Source organism: Homarus americanus, unplaced genomic scaffold (assembly GCF_018991925.1).
Source record: "Homarus americanus isolate GMGI-L3 unplaced genomic scaffold, GMGI_Hamer_2.0 scaffold52806, whole genome shotgun sequence".
NCBI lineage: Eukaryota > Metazoa > Arthropoda > Malacostraca > Decapoda > Nephropidae > Homarus > Homarus americanus.
In genome coordinates, this window is record NW_024720773.1 from 7,608,477 (window position 1) to 7,630,211 (window position 21,735).

The window sequence follows — 21,735 nt, forward strand, 5'->3', positions numbered from 1 at the left end:
AGTCACTATCATCCTGCACTATCATTCAACTTCATCATCCTACACCATCATCTTACAGTACACCATCATCCTACACCATCATCCTTCACCATCATCATCCTTCACCATCATCCTACACCATCATCATCCTTCACCATCATCTAATAAACACCTCAGGAGTCATCATCCTATCATCTATTGACTAGTATTGTCGAGAGAGAGAGAGAGAGAGAGAGAGAGAGAGAGAGAGAGAGAGCCCTCCCTCCTCCTACCACCACCAGGTTACGAAGGGCGTGAGCGACTCGACCTAGCGTACCGGGAGAATCGTGGCGCGTACCGGGACAACCTAGCGTACCGGGAGAATGGCTACGTGCCCAATGGTCGACCTGAGATGACCCCATTGACTGAACTACCCTCTACTGACTCCCTTACTGACACCAGTCATGACATACACACCTGGTTGGAAGACTCGTCACGCTACACCCACCGTTAATTAAGAGGCTCTGTTACCTGTGTCTATAGGCTGTGTTACCTGTCTATAGGCTCTGTTTGCCTGTCTATAGGCTCTGTTTGCCTGTCTATAGGCTCTTTTTACCTGTCTATAGGCTCTGTTCCCTGTCTATAGGCTCTGTTACCTGTTTATAGGCTCTGTTACCTGTCTATAGGCTCTGTTACCTCTCTAGGCTCTTTTTACCTGTCTATAGGCTCTGTTACCTGTCTATAGGCTTTGTTACCTGTGTCTATAGGCTCTGTTACCTGTTTATGGGCTCTGTTACCTGTCTATAGGCTCTTTTTACCTGTCTATAGGCTCTGTTACCTGTCTATAGGCTCTGTTACCTGTCTATAGGCTCTTTTTACCTGTATAGGCTCTGTCACCTCTCTTTAGGCTCTGTTTACCTGTCTATAGGCTCTTTTTACCTGTCTATAGGCTCTGTTACCTGTCTATAGGCTCTGTTCTGCAATCTATAAACTCTGTTTACCTGTCTATAGGCTCTTTTTACCTGTCTATAGGCTCTGTTACCTGTCTATAGGCTCTGTTACCTGTCTATAGGCTCTGTTACCTGTCTATAGGCTCTGTTACCTGTCTATAGGCTCTGTTACCTGTCTATATACCTATTTAATGTATAGTGAATCCTCCATATAACGGACTTCGATATAATGGACTAACCTTTCACATATAGTCCGTTAGAAAGAGTTTTCACTATATACATGACGTTAATGCATATATACCTGACTTAATTTTATTCATAGCTGACTATTCTGTGTCTGTACATGACTAAGATTATGTGAACGTATTTACTGTATCTATATATAGCCAGGTGTAAACAGGTGTGTTAGTCAGGTATAAACAGGTGTTACAGTCAGGTGTAAACAGGTGCGTTAAGAGTCAGGTATAAACAGGTGTTACAGTCAGGTATAAACAGGTGTTACAGTCAGATATAAACAGGTGTTACAGTCTGGTATAACAGGTGATAGTCAGGTATTAACAGGTGTTAGTAAGGTATAATAATTGATAGTCAGGTATAAACAGGTGTTATGTACAATTAAGACATCATCAAGTCCACATTACCTGCGATAGTCACTAATTAATTACTCTCGTCCTACAGGTATATATACAAAAGCCATATGTCCAGTACCACATATATACAGTCCATATATGTACTATTTATTTATACATATATAATAATGATAAATGCTTCCAATATTGTTCCTGTGTTGTGTTGTTATCCTATAAGGTAATATTAACTCTACTGAAAAGATTAATAAAGAAAACGGAGAATGACACAGCAGTAACTAAAGTAAATGAAGATGTGAGTAAAAAAAAAACGTAATTAACATGTAAGAAAAGACGTGATTGTTATATAATTCTTTAGGAAGATGAATGAATAAAGGTATAAATATTGAAAATAATTATAAAACGGAACATTTACTAAAGATATATACAGGTATATATCCATATTAGTTTTATTAAAGAAAAAAAAATTTAATTAACTGTAATAAGAAAAAAACAGAATTTTATATTAATAATAATGATATCAATGTCCCAGCCCTCAGCCCTTTAGGGTACGAGTCTGCAGTATTCATTGTTAGGCAACTTGCAGCACTATAGGTAGGCAGCCTGCAGTGCCATGGGTAAGAGGCCTGCAACATCATATGTAGGCAGCACCATAGGTCAGTAACCTGCAGTACTATATGTTGTCAGCCTGAAGCACCATAGGTAAGCTGCCTGCAACCACATAGACAGCCTGCAGCACCATAGGTAGGCAGCCTGCAGCATCATAGGTAAAAAGCCTGCAGCACCGTAAGTAAGAGGCCTGTAGCACCATAGGTAGGCAGCCTGCAGGAGGTTGCAGCAGCAGGTCGCCGGGGCGTTGGTCGTGGTGCCAGCGCACGCGTCTTGCCACGAGTTTCCTGGAACCAACTGGAACGTACGTCGCTGCCTGGACACACCCAGCTGGTGGAGATGCACGCGGTGAGGGTGTGAAGACCCCTCACCCTCCCTCACCCTCCCTGAGCACCGTGACACAGGAGGAGGGGGGTGACAAGAGAACCACCACGCTCACACACACTTTTACCATCAGTCGTGGACATTATTCTCTGACTTTATCTCATATTGATCACCTCTAGAGCTCGTGGTTTCCTCCTCCTCCACTTTGACTACACCTTTGCTACCTTCAGCCTCCAGCGAGCAGATGACTGACAGGTCTCAACACTCACCTCCTCCTCCACACACCCACACTCCTCCTCTCTGTACATCTCTCGTCCACGATGCTTGGGTGGTATTGCTAATAATATTATGTCTTTTGCACAGGTTTCACGTTTAGTTTATCTACCTTTTTAGGGGCCGTTTTAAAGGTAGATGTTATGATTTTGTTTTGAGGGGGAAGGTTGGGGAGCTATTACTTGTTTAACTGTATTTTTCTTCTGGTTTGGTTTAATGAGGGTGTTAGAGGGGAGTTATGAGTTGTTGACAGTGTTGTGATGGAGGAGCGGTGATCACAGGGACACGAGAGTAGTGTTGTGATGCGTATCATAGTGCGGTACGACGTGTGGGAGGTGGCGGCGGCAGCACCAGCCACGGCCCCCTCACCGTCACCAACACTGCGGCTCCAGACTATTTTTGACGGCGAGTTGTGTGTTGTTGTCCCTCGTGCTTTGTACGTTTTTACTCTCCATAACACGGCTGCCCCCAGTGTCTTCAACCCGAGGTGTTAACGTGTTCGTGGATCTAACTCAGTGAGGACCGAGGTGTGCCACAGTCAGGTGATCTAGTTGGTACATCATTAACCAGAAGGAAGTGCTACAGGCGAGCTAACTTGTCACCAGGGATCAAAGTGTACAGACCTGTTGCTGTATTCGACCCTTTATGTCTGTGAGCTGACCCAGAGGTGGTGTTCCTCGGCCCCGCCTCGCTCGGGCTCTTCACCGACGCCCTGCTCAAGTAACTGGCGGAGTTGGACAGCGCCACACCTGCCGGCGCCAGGGTGTCACCTGGTGAATAGTGAACTACGACCAGTGTGACATGTGGACGAGTGGCCAGCCTGTGATGTGAGTGTGGTGGAGTCCCTCACTTGCTGTGGTAGAGGTCCCACAGCTATTATAAACATCCTGAAGCTCCTCAGCTGGTTTAAAGGATCTTCCCAGTTGTTGTTGGGTGTAGCGCCCCCCCCCCCGTAAGAGGTGGTAGTGTGGTGTTATGGCTAGCATGTGCGTTACAGTGATGGGAGGAGTATGGTGTGAGGCTCGCCCAGTGTAACACCCTCAAGTGTGTGTAGAGAAGCATGACCCTCTGGAGCAGCACTACACAGCAGGCACCAGACACACCTCCACGACAAGTAAGTCCGCCTACACCAGGTGTTCTCAGGTGTATACACGTACACCACATCTCCCGTAAAGTGTACAGATCATTCCTTCCTTACTGACTGTTGTACTGTACTAATTATCTAAACTGATGTACTATGTCCCCTTGAAGTGTACATACTGTATATACCATCCACTGAATATCGTTGTACTGTTTACCACTACAGGTGTACTATGTGCTACAGTAATCCACATAACTACTAACTACCCGTGGTTAGTAATTACTCAATCATATGGTAGACTATTCGTAAACAAAACTCTCTTGTATCGTTCTATTTGTCGTATTTATTTCACCATCATCACCATCATCATCACCATCATCATCATCATCATCATCATCATCATCATCATCATCATCATCATCATCATCATCATCATCATCCATAAAGCACAACACACACTCTCTTTGTTTCTCATAGCTGCATCGTAACGCCAGTACAGGCAGGAACTAGCGTGTGTTGGACCTGTACCTGTAATATTGTGGTTACAGGTACATAAGGGGTTGGGTTAATCAATTCAATCAAGATAAATAGACAGACAGACAAACACATAGACAGACACACACACAAATAAACAAACACACAGACAGACACACACACAAGCAGACAGAAGCACAGACAGACAGACACACAAACAGACAGAAGCACAGACAGACAAACATGTACCTAGGAGATAAGATTTGAGAATAAAACGTAATCAAATTTACATCAGGATATCACCTACAGACGATACCAGGATTACGACACTCAGAGAAGACGTGGGTGTCAAGCCTGGGTAGGTGGCGAGACAGGGGAGTAACCTAACCTAACCCATTGGGAACCTTGATGAGCCAATGGGACTTGAAGATTTTAACCAAGGAGGTACACACACACACACACACACACACACTCTACACCTACCTACATATCTACACCTATACCTATAATGCTTCTACACTAATCACCTACACCCACTAATTTACACCTATTCCACCCTCCTACACCCTCACCACTCCTCTATACTCACCCCTTAACACACCCACCCACCATCTGTATACCCCACCCATCCCTATACACCCATCCATCCACCTACACCCACCCATAACTACCCTCCATCCACCTACACCCACCCATAACTACCCTCCATCCACCTACACCCACCCATAACTACCCTCCACCCACCCACCGACCGACTTACACCCAGCTCCTCCCAGTTGGCTGAATCTACACTTGAGTGCCAGTTGAAAGTTTGCTAAGCAGTGGGTGAGTGACTGCGCGTGTTGACTCAGTACACACCCTGGGTAAAACCTATCTGTCTGAGGGGGTGAGAAGGGAGAGACAGGGAGAGATAAACAGAAACAGAGAGAAAGATAGAGAGATAATCAGAGACAGACAGACAGAGAGACACAAACATACAGAGAGACACAAACATTCAGAGAGACCATCAGACAGACACCATCAGACAAAGTCGTTTCAACATGAGTGATTTTTTTGAAGGTTTAATATAGTTTTAGTCTTGAATACTTTTTTATGAATTAAAATCTCTTCTACCAAAGTTTGAAATTATAATAATGTGGTAAAACTAATACATTTTTAGAAAGTTTAAAATATTCTCAAAATTTGTTGATTATTTATGTTTGTTTTTTATTTCAAAGTATTCAATATTTTCAACGTGTCTGATATAAAGTTTTTTTTTTTTTTGAAAGTATAAAATATTTTCAAAACGTCTAAAATAAATACTTTTTAATATAATTTTTAAATATCTCTACATAACTGAAGTCTTTTTTTAGTCTTGAAAGTTTAAATAATTTCAAGAAGTCTAGGTTCAAATTTCGTTTCTTCATCAATAAAAATACTTGTATTTTCTTTTATGGCAAAAGTTTTAAAACTCCCTGAAACTTTGATAAAATGAGTCGCCATCACATTAAACTTCTCGAGTAATCTTGCCTCGTCATCTTTGTTTACTAACATTAATGAACACGTGGGCAGATGTCAACAAACCGTAGCGTCTGACCTTTGACTTTTTCACCTGGTCTGTCTGTCTGTCTGTCTGTCTAATTGCTTTTCTTTTTGATTTTCTATTTTCAGTTATTTGTATTTGCTTTATTGTACAGTCTCTCTCTCTCTCTCTCTCTCTCTCTCTGATGACCTAACCTAACCCAACCCAGCCAGAGAACATTGGGGTGTCTAATCTTCAGGTGATCCAAAATAATCACACGATTATAACTATCAACTTAATTACCTATCACATTACCTAGAGATTAATCACCTTACCTATAGACCTTAATTAGCATAGTTTACCTGGCGACCGAGAGGTATAGAGTCGTGTTTACGCTTGAACTCTATTGAATTCTAGACCGTAATGCCATGTACGAGGTTAATTTGAGCCTTATCAGCGTTTTGCGTCTGTTTATATAGAGAGTCTGATTGTGTTTGAGGAAGCTTGATAGAATTTATTTATTTATTTATTTTGTTTATTTATTTGTTAATTCACCACTTAGTTTCTGCTTTAATGATGAGGATGTGAATGATGATAAAGTCGAACACCTGTCGATTAGTAACACCTGTTGATTAGTAACACCTGTTGATTAGTAACATCTGTTGATTAGTAACACCTGTCCATTAGTAACATCTGTTGATTAGTAACACCTGTTGATTAGTAACACCTGTTGTTTAGTAATACCTGTTGATTAGTAACACCTGTCGATTAATAACACCTGTCGATTAGTAACACCTGTTGATTAGTAACATCTGTCGATTAGTATCACCTGTCGATTAGTAACATCTGTCGATTAGTAACATCTGTTGATTAGTAACACTTGTCCATTAGTAACATCTGTTGATTAGTAACACCTGTCCATTAGTAACATCTGTAGATTAGTAACACTTGTTGATTAGTAACACCTGTTGATTAGTAACACCTGTCGATTAGTAACACCTGTTGATTAGTAACATCTGTCGATTAGTAACACCTGTTGATTAGTAACACCTGTCGATTAGTAACACCTGTTGATTAGTAACATCTGTCGATTAGTATCATCTGTTAATTAGTAACATCTTGTTGATTACTAACGCCTGTTGATTAGTTAATCATGTCGATTAGTAACACCTGTCGATCGGTAACACCTGTCGATTAATATCACCTGTTAATTAGTAACACCTGTCGACCAGTAACACCTGTCGACCAGTAACACTCAGAGTGGATGACTTATGGTACGAACATAACCTTTAAGATGTGGGTGGGTGGGTGGGTGTTTCGGTGGGTCGTTGGGTGGGTGGGTGGGAAGGTTGGACCCAGCGTACCCCACGACCCAGTACCCCAGTGAAATAGAGCCAAGGACACACACACGTCTCTCTCTCTCTCTCTCTCTCTCTCTCTCTCTTTGTCCTTTTACCATCCTACTGCTTTCTTCTTCCTTCCCACCTCCTCCTCCTCCTCCTACTCTCCTATGCTACCCATCCACATCCACCCTCATTACACAACATGAACTTATCCCAGCCCACCCATGACCCACTCCATCAACCCACCTTATGACCCACTCCATCAACCCACCTCACGACCCACTCCATCAACCCACCTTACGACCCACCCATCAACCCACCTCACGACCCACTCCAACCTACCCCACGACCCACTCCATCAACCCATTCCTCACGACCCACTCCATCAACCCACTCATCAACCCACCTCACGACCCACTCCATCAACCCACTCATCAACCCACCTCACGACCCACTCCATCAACCCATCAACCTGTCTTCACGACCCACTCCATCAACCCACCTTATGACCCACTCCATCAACCCACCTCACGACCCATCAACCCACCTTATGACCCACTCCATCAACCCACCTCACGACCCACTCCATCAACCCACCACGACCCACTCCATCAACTCCACCACCTCCATCTCAGCCCGCAGTTCTTGAGGAGAGAAGATAGAGAGGGAGAGAAGATAGGAGGAGAGGAGAGAAGATAGGGAAGAGAGGGAGAGAAGATAGGAAGAGAGGGAGAAGATAGGAAGCAGAGAAAGATAGGAAGAGAGGGAGAAAGATAGAGAGAGAGATAGAGAGAGGGAGAAATATATAGAGATAATGATAAAGAGGAGAGAAGATAGTAAGAGAGAGAAATATAAAATATGAGGAGAGAAGATAGGAGGAGAGGGAGAGAAGATAAGAGGAGAGGGAGAGAAAATAGGAGAGGAGAGGGAGAAGATAGAGAGGGAGAGAAGAGAGAGAGGGGAGAGAAAATAGGAGGAGAGGAGAGAAGATAAGAGGAGAGGGGAGAGAAAATAGGAGGAGAGGGAGAGAAAATAAGAGGATAAGTGGGAGAGAAATGAAAGGGAGACACAGAAGAGAAGAGAGAGACTGAAGAAGTCGAACACTGGACCTCGTTATCCTGAAGGTGAGGGAGGAGGGGGAGAGGAGCGGGGGAGTGGAGGAGGAGGGAGGGAGGGAGGGGGGAGGGAGGGAGGGAAGGAGTGTCTTACTTGTGCTGGCAGAGGGCGAAGGAAGATCCCTGGATGAGTGTGTGTCGATAATGTTAACTCTCTCTCTCTCTCCTGAAAAACAGACGTACTATCTTATAAACTATCCAATACTTTATTAAAACAACAACAAACATTTTTAAACCATCCAATACTTTATTAAAACAACAACAAACATTTTTAAACCATCCAATACTTTATTAAAACAAGAACGTGAATTTATAAACAATCTTATTCTCTTCTCTACATAAATAAACACACTTATTAAACTGTTATCCAATCATCTTAATTTTTATTCAATTTAATGAGTTTTAGTCAAGAGTTATTTTATTTTTTCTGAACCAAAAACATTATTTTATTTTTACGGGTATTAGCCCACCCCGGCACAGGTCGCTGACCCACATCAGGGCCTGGGGGGCGAAAATGTAATAATAGTAATAATAATTAGTTCATAGTAAATAAAATTTACAGTAAAAAATTAAAATAAAATAATAATAACAATAACAACAATAATAATAATATAAAAAAGAACCATAAGAAATACAATAACGAAAAAAAAGATCAATAGTGAGAAACAATGTATGTATGTTGTGTTGTCAAAGTAAGAGAAACAATTGAGACCCAGCAATTGTGTGTAAATGAGGCAGAAAGTCAGATCACCAACCTGGGACTTGGTCACATATGGCAGCAGGGTCTACCATTAGACAACACATTATGCTTCCAATATCTTCCCAGGCGGTAGTACCTCCCTGTTTGGTAGCTGCCTACTACCTACATTGATGAAAACTTGGAATATTGTTATTTTTTTCATCGAATTCATCTATAAAATTGATGTTAAGAATCTATAGACGAAATAATATTTTCTATAAGTTCAAATACTGTTACCAAATGCCACGTCATCATACTCAGCCAATTACTGAATGCCACGTCATCATACTCAGCCAATTACTGAATGTCACGTCATCATACTCAGCCAATTACAAATGCCACGTCATCATACTCAGCCACTATTGAATGCCAATTACGTCATCATGCCAATTACGTGCCACGTCATCATACTCAGCCAATTACTGAATGCCACGTCATCATACTCAGCCAATTACTGAATGTCACGTCATCATACTCAGCCAATTACCAAATGCCACGTCACCATAACCAATTACCGAGTACCATTTTAATGTATCACAGTAAAGGGAAAATATTATAACCCTTGTCCGTCTGTCTATCTATCTGTCTGTCTGCTCATCTGTCAGTCTGTCTTTCCGCCCGTCTGTCCGTCCGTCTAGATGTATGAATGAGATACCTGTCCGCCTGGCCGCCCTCCTCACTCAGGTATTCAAGGTTGGTGTGTCTCTCTGTTTTCATCGTCTCACAGGGCCGTCTCCAGACACTTCCTTCCTCCTCAAGGTTAATTACATCCCAGTGAGACTCAGGTGAGGGGGGTGGGATGGGGGGGTAAGAGACTCAGGTGAGGAAGGCAGGGGGAGGTGTGAGAGTCTCAGGTGAGGGAGGGAGAAAGGGAGGGATTTTTTTTTCACATTACGAACGTTTGGGAATCCACGTCTAGTCTTGGCGTTCTTGTTGACGTCATAATATACAGTTCACTATATATAGGAGTTGTAGCTCACGTAAACACACCATCACACACCATCATCACCACACACCATCATCACCACACACCCCAACACCCCCTCACACACATTCCAACACATCCCTTGAAGCCATCACAAGTGTCATGAGACCTTTACGACACACTTCAGCTGCTCCCCCAAAACACAGACAATAACAACCTCTTAATCTTGTAGTAGTTCATCAGCGTCAACACACACACACACACACACACCACACACACACACACTACACACACCACACACACACACCACACACACTACACACACACACTACACACACTACACACACTACACACACTACACACATGCATACATACATACAAGCGACGTCACTCATGGTATGTGGGGTGAGAGAGAGAGACAGACAGACAGACAGACAGACAGAGATACAGACAGACAGACAGTATGTGGCGGTGACAGTTTTAATGGTCCACAAGACGAGGTCGTTCGTTATGGTCGATGACAAGGTACAAGTTATAGTGAAGGAGAGAAATGGTCCACGGTGTTTATGTGTTGGAGACAGACAGACAGAGAGAGAGAGAGAGAGAGAGAGAGAGAGACACACAGAGAGAGAGAGAGAGACACAGAGAGAGAGAGAGAGAGAGAGAGAGAGAGAGAGAGAGAGAGAGAGAGAGTATTTTGGTTGACAGCGGCGCGCATCCAAAACACAACACAACACAACACAGGCAGACAGACCAGACAAGACGTAAACAAGCCAAACTAAACAGCTGTTTTGTTTACTCTCACGTTCTTAAAGATGAGACAGTAAATATTATTATTCCTTTAGGTAACTGAAGTGTTTACGACAGAGTAATAAAAAAGAATCAACGTAATTTTCAACTCTATTGCCTCGTTGTTTAAGGGCGTTAATGGCTTACCTGGAGATGAGACGCCATTTATTTCAACCTAGTGGTAACCTAACCCAACCTAACCCAACCTAACCTAACCTAACCTAACCTAATCTAACCTAACCAAACCTAACCTAACCTAATCTAACCTAACCCAACCTAACCTAACCTAACCCAACCTAACCACACTAAAATTGATAGAAGGCGAGGAAATCAAATGAGAAAGAAGGAGATAGAATAACAGAGATAAGGTGATAGGAATAAAGAGAGAGAGAGAGACGAAGAGAAAAGAAACAATGATAAACAATGAAAAATGAAGGAGAGAGAGAGAGAGAGAGAGAGAGAGAGAGAGAGAGAGAGAGAGAGAGAGAGAGAGAGAGAGAAAAAAAACCGGAAAGAAGAAACAGATAATGATCTCTTAAGTAATTCAATTAAATCACGTCTCACATCTAAAGTTAGTGAGAAAATTACATCATTAACCACTGAGAATACCCTTGTGTCATCGCTTAAATGAACCAATTAAATTCGTCCCTTCCCCTACGTCCCCCTATCAGAGGAGACAAAAAAATATGTAAACTTAGTATCATCTGAGAATCCTGACCACGACAACAACATCCTGATTACCTCGCTTGAAAAACATCTTCCAAGGCGCCTGGGTCAAAACTATTTAATTTTTTTTTGGGCGAACGAATGTAGATAAATGTTTTTTGTGTTGTAATATTAAACTCATATATTTCTCTATAATATTAACAACAGCAGCAATAATAATAATAATAATAATAATAATAATAATAATAAAATAATAATAATAATAATAATAATAATGATAATAATAATAATAATAATAATAATAATAATAGTAGTAGTAGTAGTAATAATAATAATAATAATAATAATAATAATAATAATAATAATAGTAGTAGTAATAATAATAATAATAATAATAATAATAATAATAATAATAAGCGGTGAATATGAAGGATACGAACTATAATCACAGTAATATATTTTGCTTTTAAATTTTTGTGTACAGATGATATTTGGACCTAAAAGTCACTAATCACGTTAAATATGTACGGAAGTAAGAATAATCGTGTTATTCGTGTATCTAATATACTATAGGACTAGGCGTGTGTCTGTCTGTCTGTCTGTCTGTCTGTGTGTCTGTCTGTCTGTCTGTTCTGGGCAGCCGAAACGGCACAATCGTTTTTCGTCAAACTTGGTGGAAAAATCGCAAAAAATTCGTAAAGTGGAACAAACCTGGTCCCATGTCGATGGTTTCTTTAGGAAGGCATTAATTCACCATTTTATTTACGCCTGAACACGATGTATGTGTACGCTGTCATCCTTCCCGGCAGTTGCTCGCTAGCCAAGCACGAGCGTTCGAACTTTCATGCTTTGGTAAACTGTACCACCGGACTCGCCACCGGGCACGAAGGGCCCACGATCACTTGTTCTAGTACTACATTCAACTATGAGTGAGGCTACTGCATTAAAAAAAATGTGAAAGATGACATAAAACAAACTTATCTACCTTACACAACCAAATTAAAAAGTTTTTAAAGGTAATTGGGTTAAATTAAGTTTGTTAGATAAGGTTAATTCGGTTTATCAGGTCGGAAATTATTTAGTGCCGTAGTCACAGACATTGGCGTTGTGTCAACAATGTTTGGAGTCTTTTTCGTTCCTATATTTATCATTATTCTAAGTAATTTGTAGATTTAATATTATCTTTCGGCTACCAATTTATGACTAAAATACAAATAAATAATTCTGGAACTAATAATAATCATGATAAAGTAAACTAAGATGACTGCTCCATTAGCCCGCCTTTCAGAAGACCTTAACATGTTGATCTCACCGTCGCTCCACTGCCATGACATACACCCGACATATATTTCTCACAGCTTACAAGACAGGAGGATAAATGAGACACAGCTAGCTCCTCGGGGTTAGAGATGAGAGTATGAATTGACAGGAGTTGACGGTGCAGACGACAAGTGGGCGCGAGACAGGTAGATTAGGAAGCGTTCCAACAATGGTTGACACAAGCACCTGCAGCAGCGTGACGTCATAACATGGAGGGGTAAGATTTAACTTATATTTAACTCGTGTTTATTTCTTCTTGTCCTTCAAACTAATGGTCGTAGTGTTGAAGGAGGTTAAATTTATTTGTTCTGAGTTATGGTGGTATGATAATAATACCTACAGTACGTTAATAATAATGCTTTAATTAGGTTAGGGTGGACGAAATTTACTTCAGCAGTTGGCAGGTTAAACTAAATTAAATACCCGTAATATTTATTAGATTAGGTTAGGTTAAATTGAGTGTGGATTATCCTAAGTTCGGTTTAATTAAGAATGGAATATCCTAAGTTCGGTTAAATTAAACGTGGATTTAGACTAAGTTAATTTAACATCAATCTAGGTGGTGGTTGTGGTAGTGGTGGTGGTTGTGGTAGTGGTGGTGGTTGTATGGTTGTGTTAGTGGGGTGATGGTGTAGTTGTGGTAGTGGTGGGGATTGTGGTAGTGATAGTGTGTTGGTTGTGCAGTGGTAGTATGGTGATGTGATTGTGATAGTATGGTGATTGTAATGGTGATAATGTGGTAGTGATGATTGTGATAACATGGTGGTGACTGTGATGGTGATAGCGCGGTGGTGATGGTGTAGAGCGATGGTGGTAGTGGTAGTAGTGATGGAGGTTGGTGGTGGTGGTGGGCTGATGATGGTGGTAGTAGTGGTAATAGTGGTTGATGTTGGCTATGGTCGTGTGGTTGACGATAGTGTAGTGGTTGTGGTAGGAATGTTGGAGGTTGGTGTGTTGGTCCGTGGTGGTGATGGACTGACGGTGGTAGTAGTGGTGGTGGTGATGGTGGTGATGGGTCCCCAGACAGTGTGAACCAGCCATCAAGGGTCTCTGTCCATGTGAATTATGTAACCCAGGGTGGGGAGGAGACACACACACACACGCACACAGACCCACACACCCATACACACACACACACACGCACACAGACCCACACACCCATACACACACACACACACACACACAGCCATTACAAAGGTCACTAGAAAATATTTTACGACTCTCTCGGTCTGTTTGTGACTGATTATGTGATGACTTAGGATCCTTTATTGGCTCTAGGAGTGTTCCATGGAGCTTAATAGTTAACTCTTAGAGATATAGAGCCTATGGTGTTTTGTAGTAGTCTCAGTGTAAATTCAACGCCATTATAGCCTCTGTTTTCGAGTCTTCGCCCATGTGAGGACCAAGTCCATGTTAAAATGAGCATGTTAACCAATCAGATGCGTTTTTGTACAGTGAAGACGGATTTAACTGACGAACCCTTTTGAGAATCCGGATTTAACTGACGAACCCTTTTGAGAATCCGGATTTAACTGACGAACCCTTTTGAGAATCCGGATCTATTTAAACGGTGTATCTCATTACCAAAACTTCCCTACGATCACATTTCCTCAGGAGACTCATACGCTAGGCCTTCCTTCATCCTCTGCAGGTAAGAAAACACAATAGACTATGATAGAGTCTTAGCGTTGCTCCGACACCATTTTGTCTGCATCTTTGAGCTTGGTGTCTTGTAGTTGAGGTTATTACTGCTATAAGTCGTGTTACTCAGAGTAGAATCGAGTTGCCAGAATCAGTAATATCATCATCATTGTAAGGTAGGGTGTTGGATCACATTTTCTAAGATATTTATAGTGTAAGTTATAGATATGACAAGATCCAACTCTATCAGACGGTGTAGGTTCCAGCGTCTATAAGCAACACCCAGTAACAGATGACAGCAGTTCTGAATCATTACCGAGGTTTTTTATTCCAACACCAGACGATTTTATTCAGCTGAGAGGAACCCTTACGACTCAGTGGGTTAATATTTCATAGAATTCGATAATACTCTTACTTCACGCTTTACTACAGAAGTCATAGTATTAATAGTTAACATTATCACTAATCGTCGACTTTATTGTAGTGACATATGTGGCGTCATCAAGAGGCGCCAGACACATCTTGGCCAGACTCTGTTAGTCGCTGTTGCACTCATCTCTATTATCGATCAGCTGATATTGATTTTTACTCTGAAATTCTGCAGAAGTGAGTCACTGCTGTATGCGCGTCTTAGTTCTCGTCTCTTGTGTACTGGTTGACAGCCGGGTGAGGATGTTGGTGTTTGATGCTCACAGCCGCCACGTCCCCACACCGCCCTTAAAGACACACAGCGGTACGTACGAACAGGTTTCAGAGATCATTTGTTGTGGTGGGAGGCGGCCAGCCCAGGGATCACCAGTATAAAGCAGATGGCGTGAAGGTAACACACGCCACCTCTCCACCACCTTGTCTCCCACACACTCATACTTCTGCCTTACCAACACTGACCCGTATGTCTCTATGACACTGAGCTGTTTGTATGGCACTCTGAGCTAAATATATGGCACTGAGCTGTTTGTATGGCACTCTGGGCGGTCTGCATGGCACTCTGGGCGGTCTGCATGGCACTCTGGGCGGTCTGCATGGCACTCTGGGCGGTCTGCATGGCACTCTGGGCGGTCTACATGGCACTCTGGGCGGTCTGCATGGCACTAAATTATTTATACTACACTCGACATTGTTTGTTTGGCATTTTGACTGTCCGTGGCAACACCGAGTCATCGTGTATATAACAACTAAGAAAGTTCCTTGAAGCCACTTTCTCCCTCTTCTCATATAAAGATAATGACATAGATCCCGTTCATCCCTTTCAAAATAATGTTGTGACCCATTTTGTAGAGAAAGGGTGGTTGTTGTGAGAGGGTCGTTGTTGTGAGAGGGTCGTTATAGTGAGAGGGTCGTTATTGTGAGAGGGTCGTTATGGTGAGAGGGTCGCTAGAGTGAGAGGGTCGTTATGGTGAGAGGGTCGTTATGGTGAGAGGGTCGTTATGGTGAGAGAGTTGATATGGTGAGAGGAGTCGTGATAAACTGTCTCTCTGCCTTTAGTAGAGAACGTCAGGTACAGTCGCCTGCACATATACCTGGTACAGTGTCTGGAGCATTTTCGTGAGATGTGGCAACTCTGTGTTTGTTTATATCGTATTAAAACACCCAGAATGACCCTTAAGGAACCTTGGAATAGAAGCCAGACTAAGAATGCTAGATAAGCCTTCCACAATGATGCCACATCTCACCAAATACCCCAGTCATTGTACCAGGTATAAGTGTTGGCGACTATACATTATTCCTCAGTCAGCTTTCCTTCTATTAGTCTTGTTTACCCCTCCCCCTCCTCCCCTCCTCCGCCCTCCCATCACACACACTGGCTAGCTTCGAGTTACACCACCACGAACAACATCTCATCTCCTCCTCTCACAGCCTTCTCTTCCATCCCCATCCTTTCATCTCCTCCCACCCCCACCATGTCAACAACTTAAACCGATTCTCATTTAAGGAACAATGTACCAAGAACTCGCCTGGGTGACTCCTGTGGGGTCGCCTGTGGAGTCCCAGTGGGGTCACCTACAGGTCTTTCAGGGTCACCTACAGGAGTCTATCAGAATCACCTACAGGAGTCCTTCATACCTTCATGGTCACCCAGGAGTCCAAGTAGGGGCAAGGATGGGTCAAGTAACAGAGGGAGGTTGGCATTGTACACTATACACCTTCACTGCCAAATGACTGTGTGAATGTATTGTTGTGTAGCTGTTGGGAGAGTATTTACGGCTGTGTGTGTGTGTGTGTGTGTGTGTGTGTGTGGTGTGTGTGTGTGTGTGTGTGTGTGTCTGTGTGTGTGTGGCGTCTAGTGAGGGTTGTGATGGTTGTATGACTGGGGGATGTGTAAGTGAGGGCTGTAGTCACTATGTAAGTACTGTGGATTCTCCTGTTGGCTGTAGAGGACCAAACAGATGAAATACTAAGAAGAACGGAGGATAAAGACAGATACATAGACAGGGAAATAGACAGAAAGACAGAGAGGCAGACATATAAATTGGTAAACGGAACAGATATTAAAAGAAATCTCTGTGCAAGGGGGGAGAGAGAGAGAGAGAGAGAGAGATCAAATAGCAATCACGTCATTGCTTGGCACACACACACACACACACACACACACACACACACACACACACACACAAAGGCTCTGACAATACAAGCCGATCCTAAATCAGGTTTATAGAACAATATATAATGTATGCCGGCCAACGACCCTGAGTTATGCAGGGGAAATAAAGCACATTTTTTTCACTCTAATGCAGCACCTCTAGCTACACCCACACCACACACTCTACCTACACCCACACCACACTGTAGCTACACCACCACCACCACACACTCAGCTACACCACACCACACACCTCTATTTCACCCCACCACCACACATCTAGCCACACCCACCACCACACCTCCCCACACCCACCACCACACACTCTAACCTTCCCCACCACACACACACTCAGCTACACCCACCACCACACACTCTGCTTCCACCACCACCACCACACACTCTAACTACACCACCACCACACACACTCTAGCTACACACCACCACCACACACTCTACACACCACCACACACTCTAGTTCACCCCACCACCACACTCTGCTTCCACCCACACCACACCTCTAGCTACACACCACACACACTCTACCTACACCACACACTCTGTACACCCACACCACACACTCTACCTACACCCCACACACACTCTGCCCCACCCACCACCACACACTCTACACTCAATTATTAGTTGCTTAATTACCCTTTATACACTGACCTTCATTTTCTTTCAATTTAATTCTCTCTCTCTCTCTCTCTCTCCTCTCTCTCTCTCTCTCTCTCTCTCTCTCTCTCTCTCTCTCATGGGCGTGGTCATACCTCCTAGAGCCACGCCCATTCCCTTCGATTACCTCTTAGTGTAGTGGTAGTGGTGGTAGCAGTAGTAGTGGTGGTAGTGGTGGTGGTGAGGTGGTGGTAGTGGTAGTAGTGGTGGTGGTAGTGTGAGTGGTGGTGGTGGGTGGTGGTAGTGGTAGTGGTGGTAGTAGTAGTGGTAGTGGTGGTAGTGGTGGTAGTAGTGGTGGTGGTGGTAGTGGTGGTGGTAGTGGTGGTGGTAGGTGGTAGTTGTGTGGTGGTGGTGGTGGTAGTGGTGATGTGGTGTTGGTGGTGGTGGTGGTGGGTGGTATTGTTGGTGGTGGTGGTGTGTGGTGGTGAGTGGTAGTAGTGGTGTTGGTGGTGGTAGGTGGTGGTGGTGTTGGTGGTAGTAGTGGTAGTGATTTGGTAGTAGTGGTAGTAGTAGTAGTAGTGGTGGTGGTAGTAGTGGTGGTAGTAGTAGTAGTGGTTGCAGCGAGGCAGAAGAATTTTGTCAATGTGTACAGGTGAACGAAATAGACAGACAGACAGATAGACATATAGAGACAGACAGACATAGACAGATACACACCTAGACAGATAGACACATAGAGTCCAACTTAGACAGATAGACACATAAAGATAGACAGACACGAATACAAAGACAGACAGACAGCCAGATAGCCATGCATAGCCATTTAAGCCGCGGGGTGGCCATGTGCACATACAGTAGGTTGGCTATGTGCACCAATGGGTGATCATGTGCACCTGTGGACCATGTAAACATAAGGGTATAGGGGTGGCCATGTGCACTTAGGGGCATGTGCACCAAGCAGCCAGGGGAGGTCCGGCTCACTGCCTCTCCGGTGTTGGTGTTGATCTCGCGTCCTGCACCCCTGTCTTGCACCCTGTCTTGCACCCCTGTCCTGCACCCCTGTCTTGCACCCTGTCCTGCACCCTGCTGTGTGCCCGTGTCCTGCACCCCTGCTGTGTGCCTCTGCCCTGCACCCCTGTCCTGCCTGTCCTGCACCCTGTCTTGCACTGTCCTGCACCCCTGCTGTGTGCCTCTGCCCTGCACCCTGTCCTGCACCCCTGTCCTGCACCTGCTGTGTGTGCCCTGCCCTGCACCCTTGTCCTGCAACCCTGGCCTGCACCCCTGTCCTGCACCCCTGGCCTGTACCCTGCCCTGCCCCTGTTCTCCACCCCTGCCCTGCACCCCTGTTCTGCACCCTGGCCTGCACCCTTGTCTTGCACCCCTGTCCTGCACCCCTGCTGTGTGTACCTGTCCTGCACCCCTGTCCTGCACCCCTCCTGCACCCCTGTCTGCCCCTGTCCTGCACCCCTGCTGTGTGTACCCCTGTCCCACCCCTGTTCTGCACCCCTGTCCTGCACCTGCCCTGCACCCCTGTCCTGCACCCCTGCTGTGTGTCCTGCCTGCCCTGTCCTGCACCCTGGCCTGCACCCCTGGCACCCCTGTCCTGCACCCACCCTGTCCTGCACCCCTGCTGTGTGTACTGTCCTGCACCCCTGCACCCCTGTCCTGCACTGTCCTGCACCCCTCCTGCACCCTGTCCTGCACCCCTGCTGTGTGTACCTCTGCCCTGCACCCCTGTCCTGCACCCCTGGCCTGCACCCCTGCCCTGCACCCCTGTCCTGCACCCCTGCTGTGTGTACCCCTGCCTGCACCCCTGCCCCTGCACCCTGTCCTGCACCCCTGCTGTGTGTACCCCTGTCCTGCACCCCTGTCCTGCACCCTGTCCTGCACCCTGTCCTGCCCCTGTCCTGCACCCCTGTCCTGCACCCCTGCTGTGTGTACCCTGTCCTGCACCCCTGCCCTGCCCCTGTCCCTGCACCCCTGTCCTGCACCCCCTGCCCTGCACCCCTGCCCTGCACCCCTGCCCTGCACCCCTGGCCTGTACCTCTGCTGTGTATGATTTTGCTGTGTTTGACGCGAAACGATTTCCCACATTCCCAAGTTACCCCAAAAGTCTCCCAAATTTCCCCACAGGTCACCAAATTCTCCCTCATCTTCGCCACTCTCCTTAGCTCGTCAAATCTCTCTCCTTTGGTCGCCAAATTTGGTCACTTCTCACCAAATTCTCCTCATGCCATCAAATTCTCTCTCTCTCTCCCCATAAACTTTCCTTTAGCGCCAAATTGTTCTCCAGTAATTCCCTATACAGCCAAAGTTTTCCCCTAAAACACAAAATATCTCCCTGAAGGGTACCAGCAATTGCAATCTGGTTTAATTTTCATCTCTCTCTCTCTCTCTCTCTCTCTCTCTCTCATCAAATCGATATAAATGTCGTCTCCTGTTTTATTATTGTTGTTGTTTTATCAAGAATTATAATACAGTGTGGCGTGGTTATTGTAGTTCGTTGTATCACTGTTATAAGATCGTGGTTGTTGTATTCACTGTATCACTATAGTAAGGACGTGGTTACCGTCTTCATTGTATCACCATCAAGGTAGTTTCACCGACCCTCCGTTAACAACACCAATTTTCCTAAAAGGCGGGTTTTTATTGGCTGTAAAGGTTGATTGCTAACACAGGGAGACACTGCCAGTAATAGTTGTCTTGAGGTCTTTGTTGATGCGTTTTTGTTTTTTGTGTTATTCTTTTGTTTTGGGTTATTTTTTGTTCCTTTCTTTTATAGTTTATCAGGGATTTTATTATTTACTTGATTTTGTTTATCAGTTTTTTCGTTTATTCTCGGGTTTTGTCTTTTCTTTTCATTTTCCTCTCTGTCCGTCTGTCCGTGGTGTGATGTTGTGGGGTAGTGTGTGTGTGTGTGTGTGTGTGTGTGTGTGTATAGTGTGTGTGTGTGTATGTATGTGTGTGTGTGTGTGTGTGTAAGATGTGTGTGTGTATGTGTGTGTGTGTGTGTTGACATTCTATAGCATCGATCACCTGTCATAACCACATCACCCACCCCCCAAGTTTCTTCTGCCTTCCTCCTCCTCTCTAGCTCTTACCTCCACCTCTCATCCAATTAATTTCTCATTCCACCCCTCCCCATCCACCGCCCTCATCCACCACCCCTCATCCACCGCCCTCACATCCACCACCCCCATCCACCGGCCCTCATCCACCACCCTCATCCACCACCCTCATCCACCACCTCACCCACCTCCCCATCCACCGCCCCTCATCCACCACCTCATCCACTGCCCTCATCCACCACCCTCATCCACCACCTCATTCACCACCCTCATCCACACCCTCATCCACCACCCTCACCCACCCCTCCTCATCCACCGCCCCTCATCCACCGCCCCTCATCCACCACTTGTAAATAATGAATTAAAAAAAACCTTTCCGTGATACTCACATGTAAACGTCACATCAAGTAGAGCATTTAATTACTGATACACCGCCTTGCATGACCGTTTATAGTGTACACATTACCGACACGCACACACACGCACACACACACAGAGGGCGGACTTGCTTGTGTGTGTGTTTATGTGTTCCTGTGACGCACGCACACTGGCCTGTTGTATACGGTGAGCAAGAGAATAAGTGAGTGTGTGTGTGTGTGTGTGTGTGTGTGTGTGTGTGTGTGTGCAACAGAGACAGTCAGGACAGCTTTAAACACCTGTAATTAAATAGGTGCAAAAAATCCAGGTGAGTGAGGGGGAGGGATACACCTGTCCGTCACACCTGCATTATTGTACCTTTTAATTTACTGTACATTGACACTGACTTTACCCCCACAGACACGCTATGTAGGTCTTCTTCACACACACACACACACACACACACACACACACACAAAACCTAACTTAACCCTCTCATTCTCAGTGACTGTTTCAAGTTTCGAGTTTCAACTTATCACAGAAACTGGTGTCATATCGTGCCAGTGTCATATCGTGCCAGTGTCATATCGTGCCAGTGTCATATCGTGCCAGTGTCATATCGTGCCAGTGTCATATCGTGCCAGTGTCATATCGTGCCAGTGTCATATTGTACCAATGCCATTTGATTACCTGTGTCATATGTCCATTTGAAATTGTGTCACAGGGCCCTGGTGTCACATGACCTGAGTGTCGCATCGTCAGTATTACTCTGAGATGTCCAGTTGGGTGTCATTACATCTCATGTCACATAACCGC

General features: G+C 44.5%; 2 protein-coding genes across 2 annotated transcripts in view; both read left to right on the plus strand.

The window, feature by feature from the left end:
* Positions 1–941, plus strand: part of LOC121860984 (popeye domain-containing protein 3-like) — a 9,560-nt gene extending 8,619 nt beyond the window's left edge. The window contains exon 9 of the mRNA XM_042358411.1: positions 261–941. Coding sequence (XP_042214345.1) covers positions 261–472 — 212 coding nt within the window. The 3' untranslated portion in view covers positions 473–941. The remainder of the gene's footprint in view (positions 1–260) is intronic.
* A 2,062-nt stretch (positions 942–3,003) lies between these two features.
* Positions 3,004–21,735, plus strand: part of LOC121861144 (blood vessel epicardial substance-like) — a 40,302-nt gene continuing 21,570 nt past the window's right edge. Inside the window, exon 1 of the mRNA XM_042358710.1 lies at positions 3,004–3,815. The gene's annotated coding sequence lies outside the window, so the exon portion shown is untranslated. The remainder of the gene's footprint in view (positions 3,816–21,735) is intronic.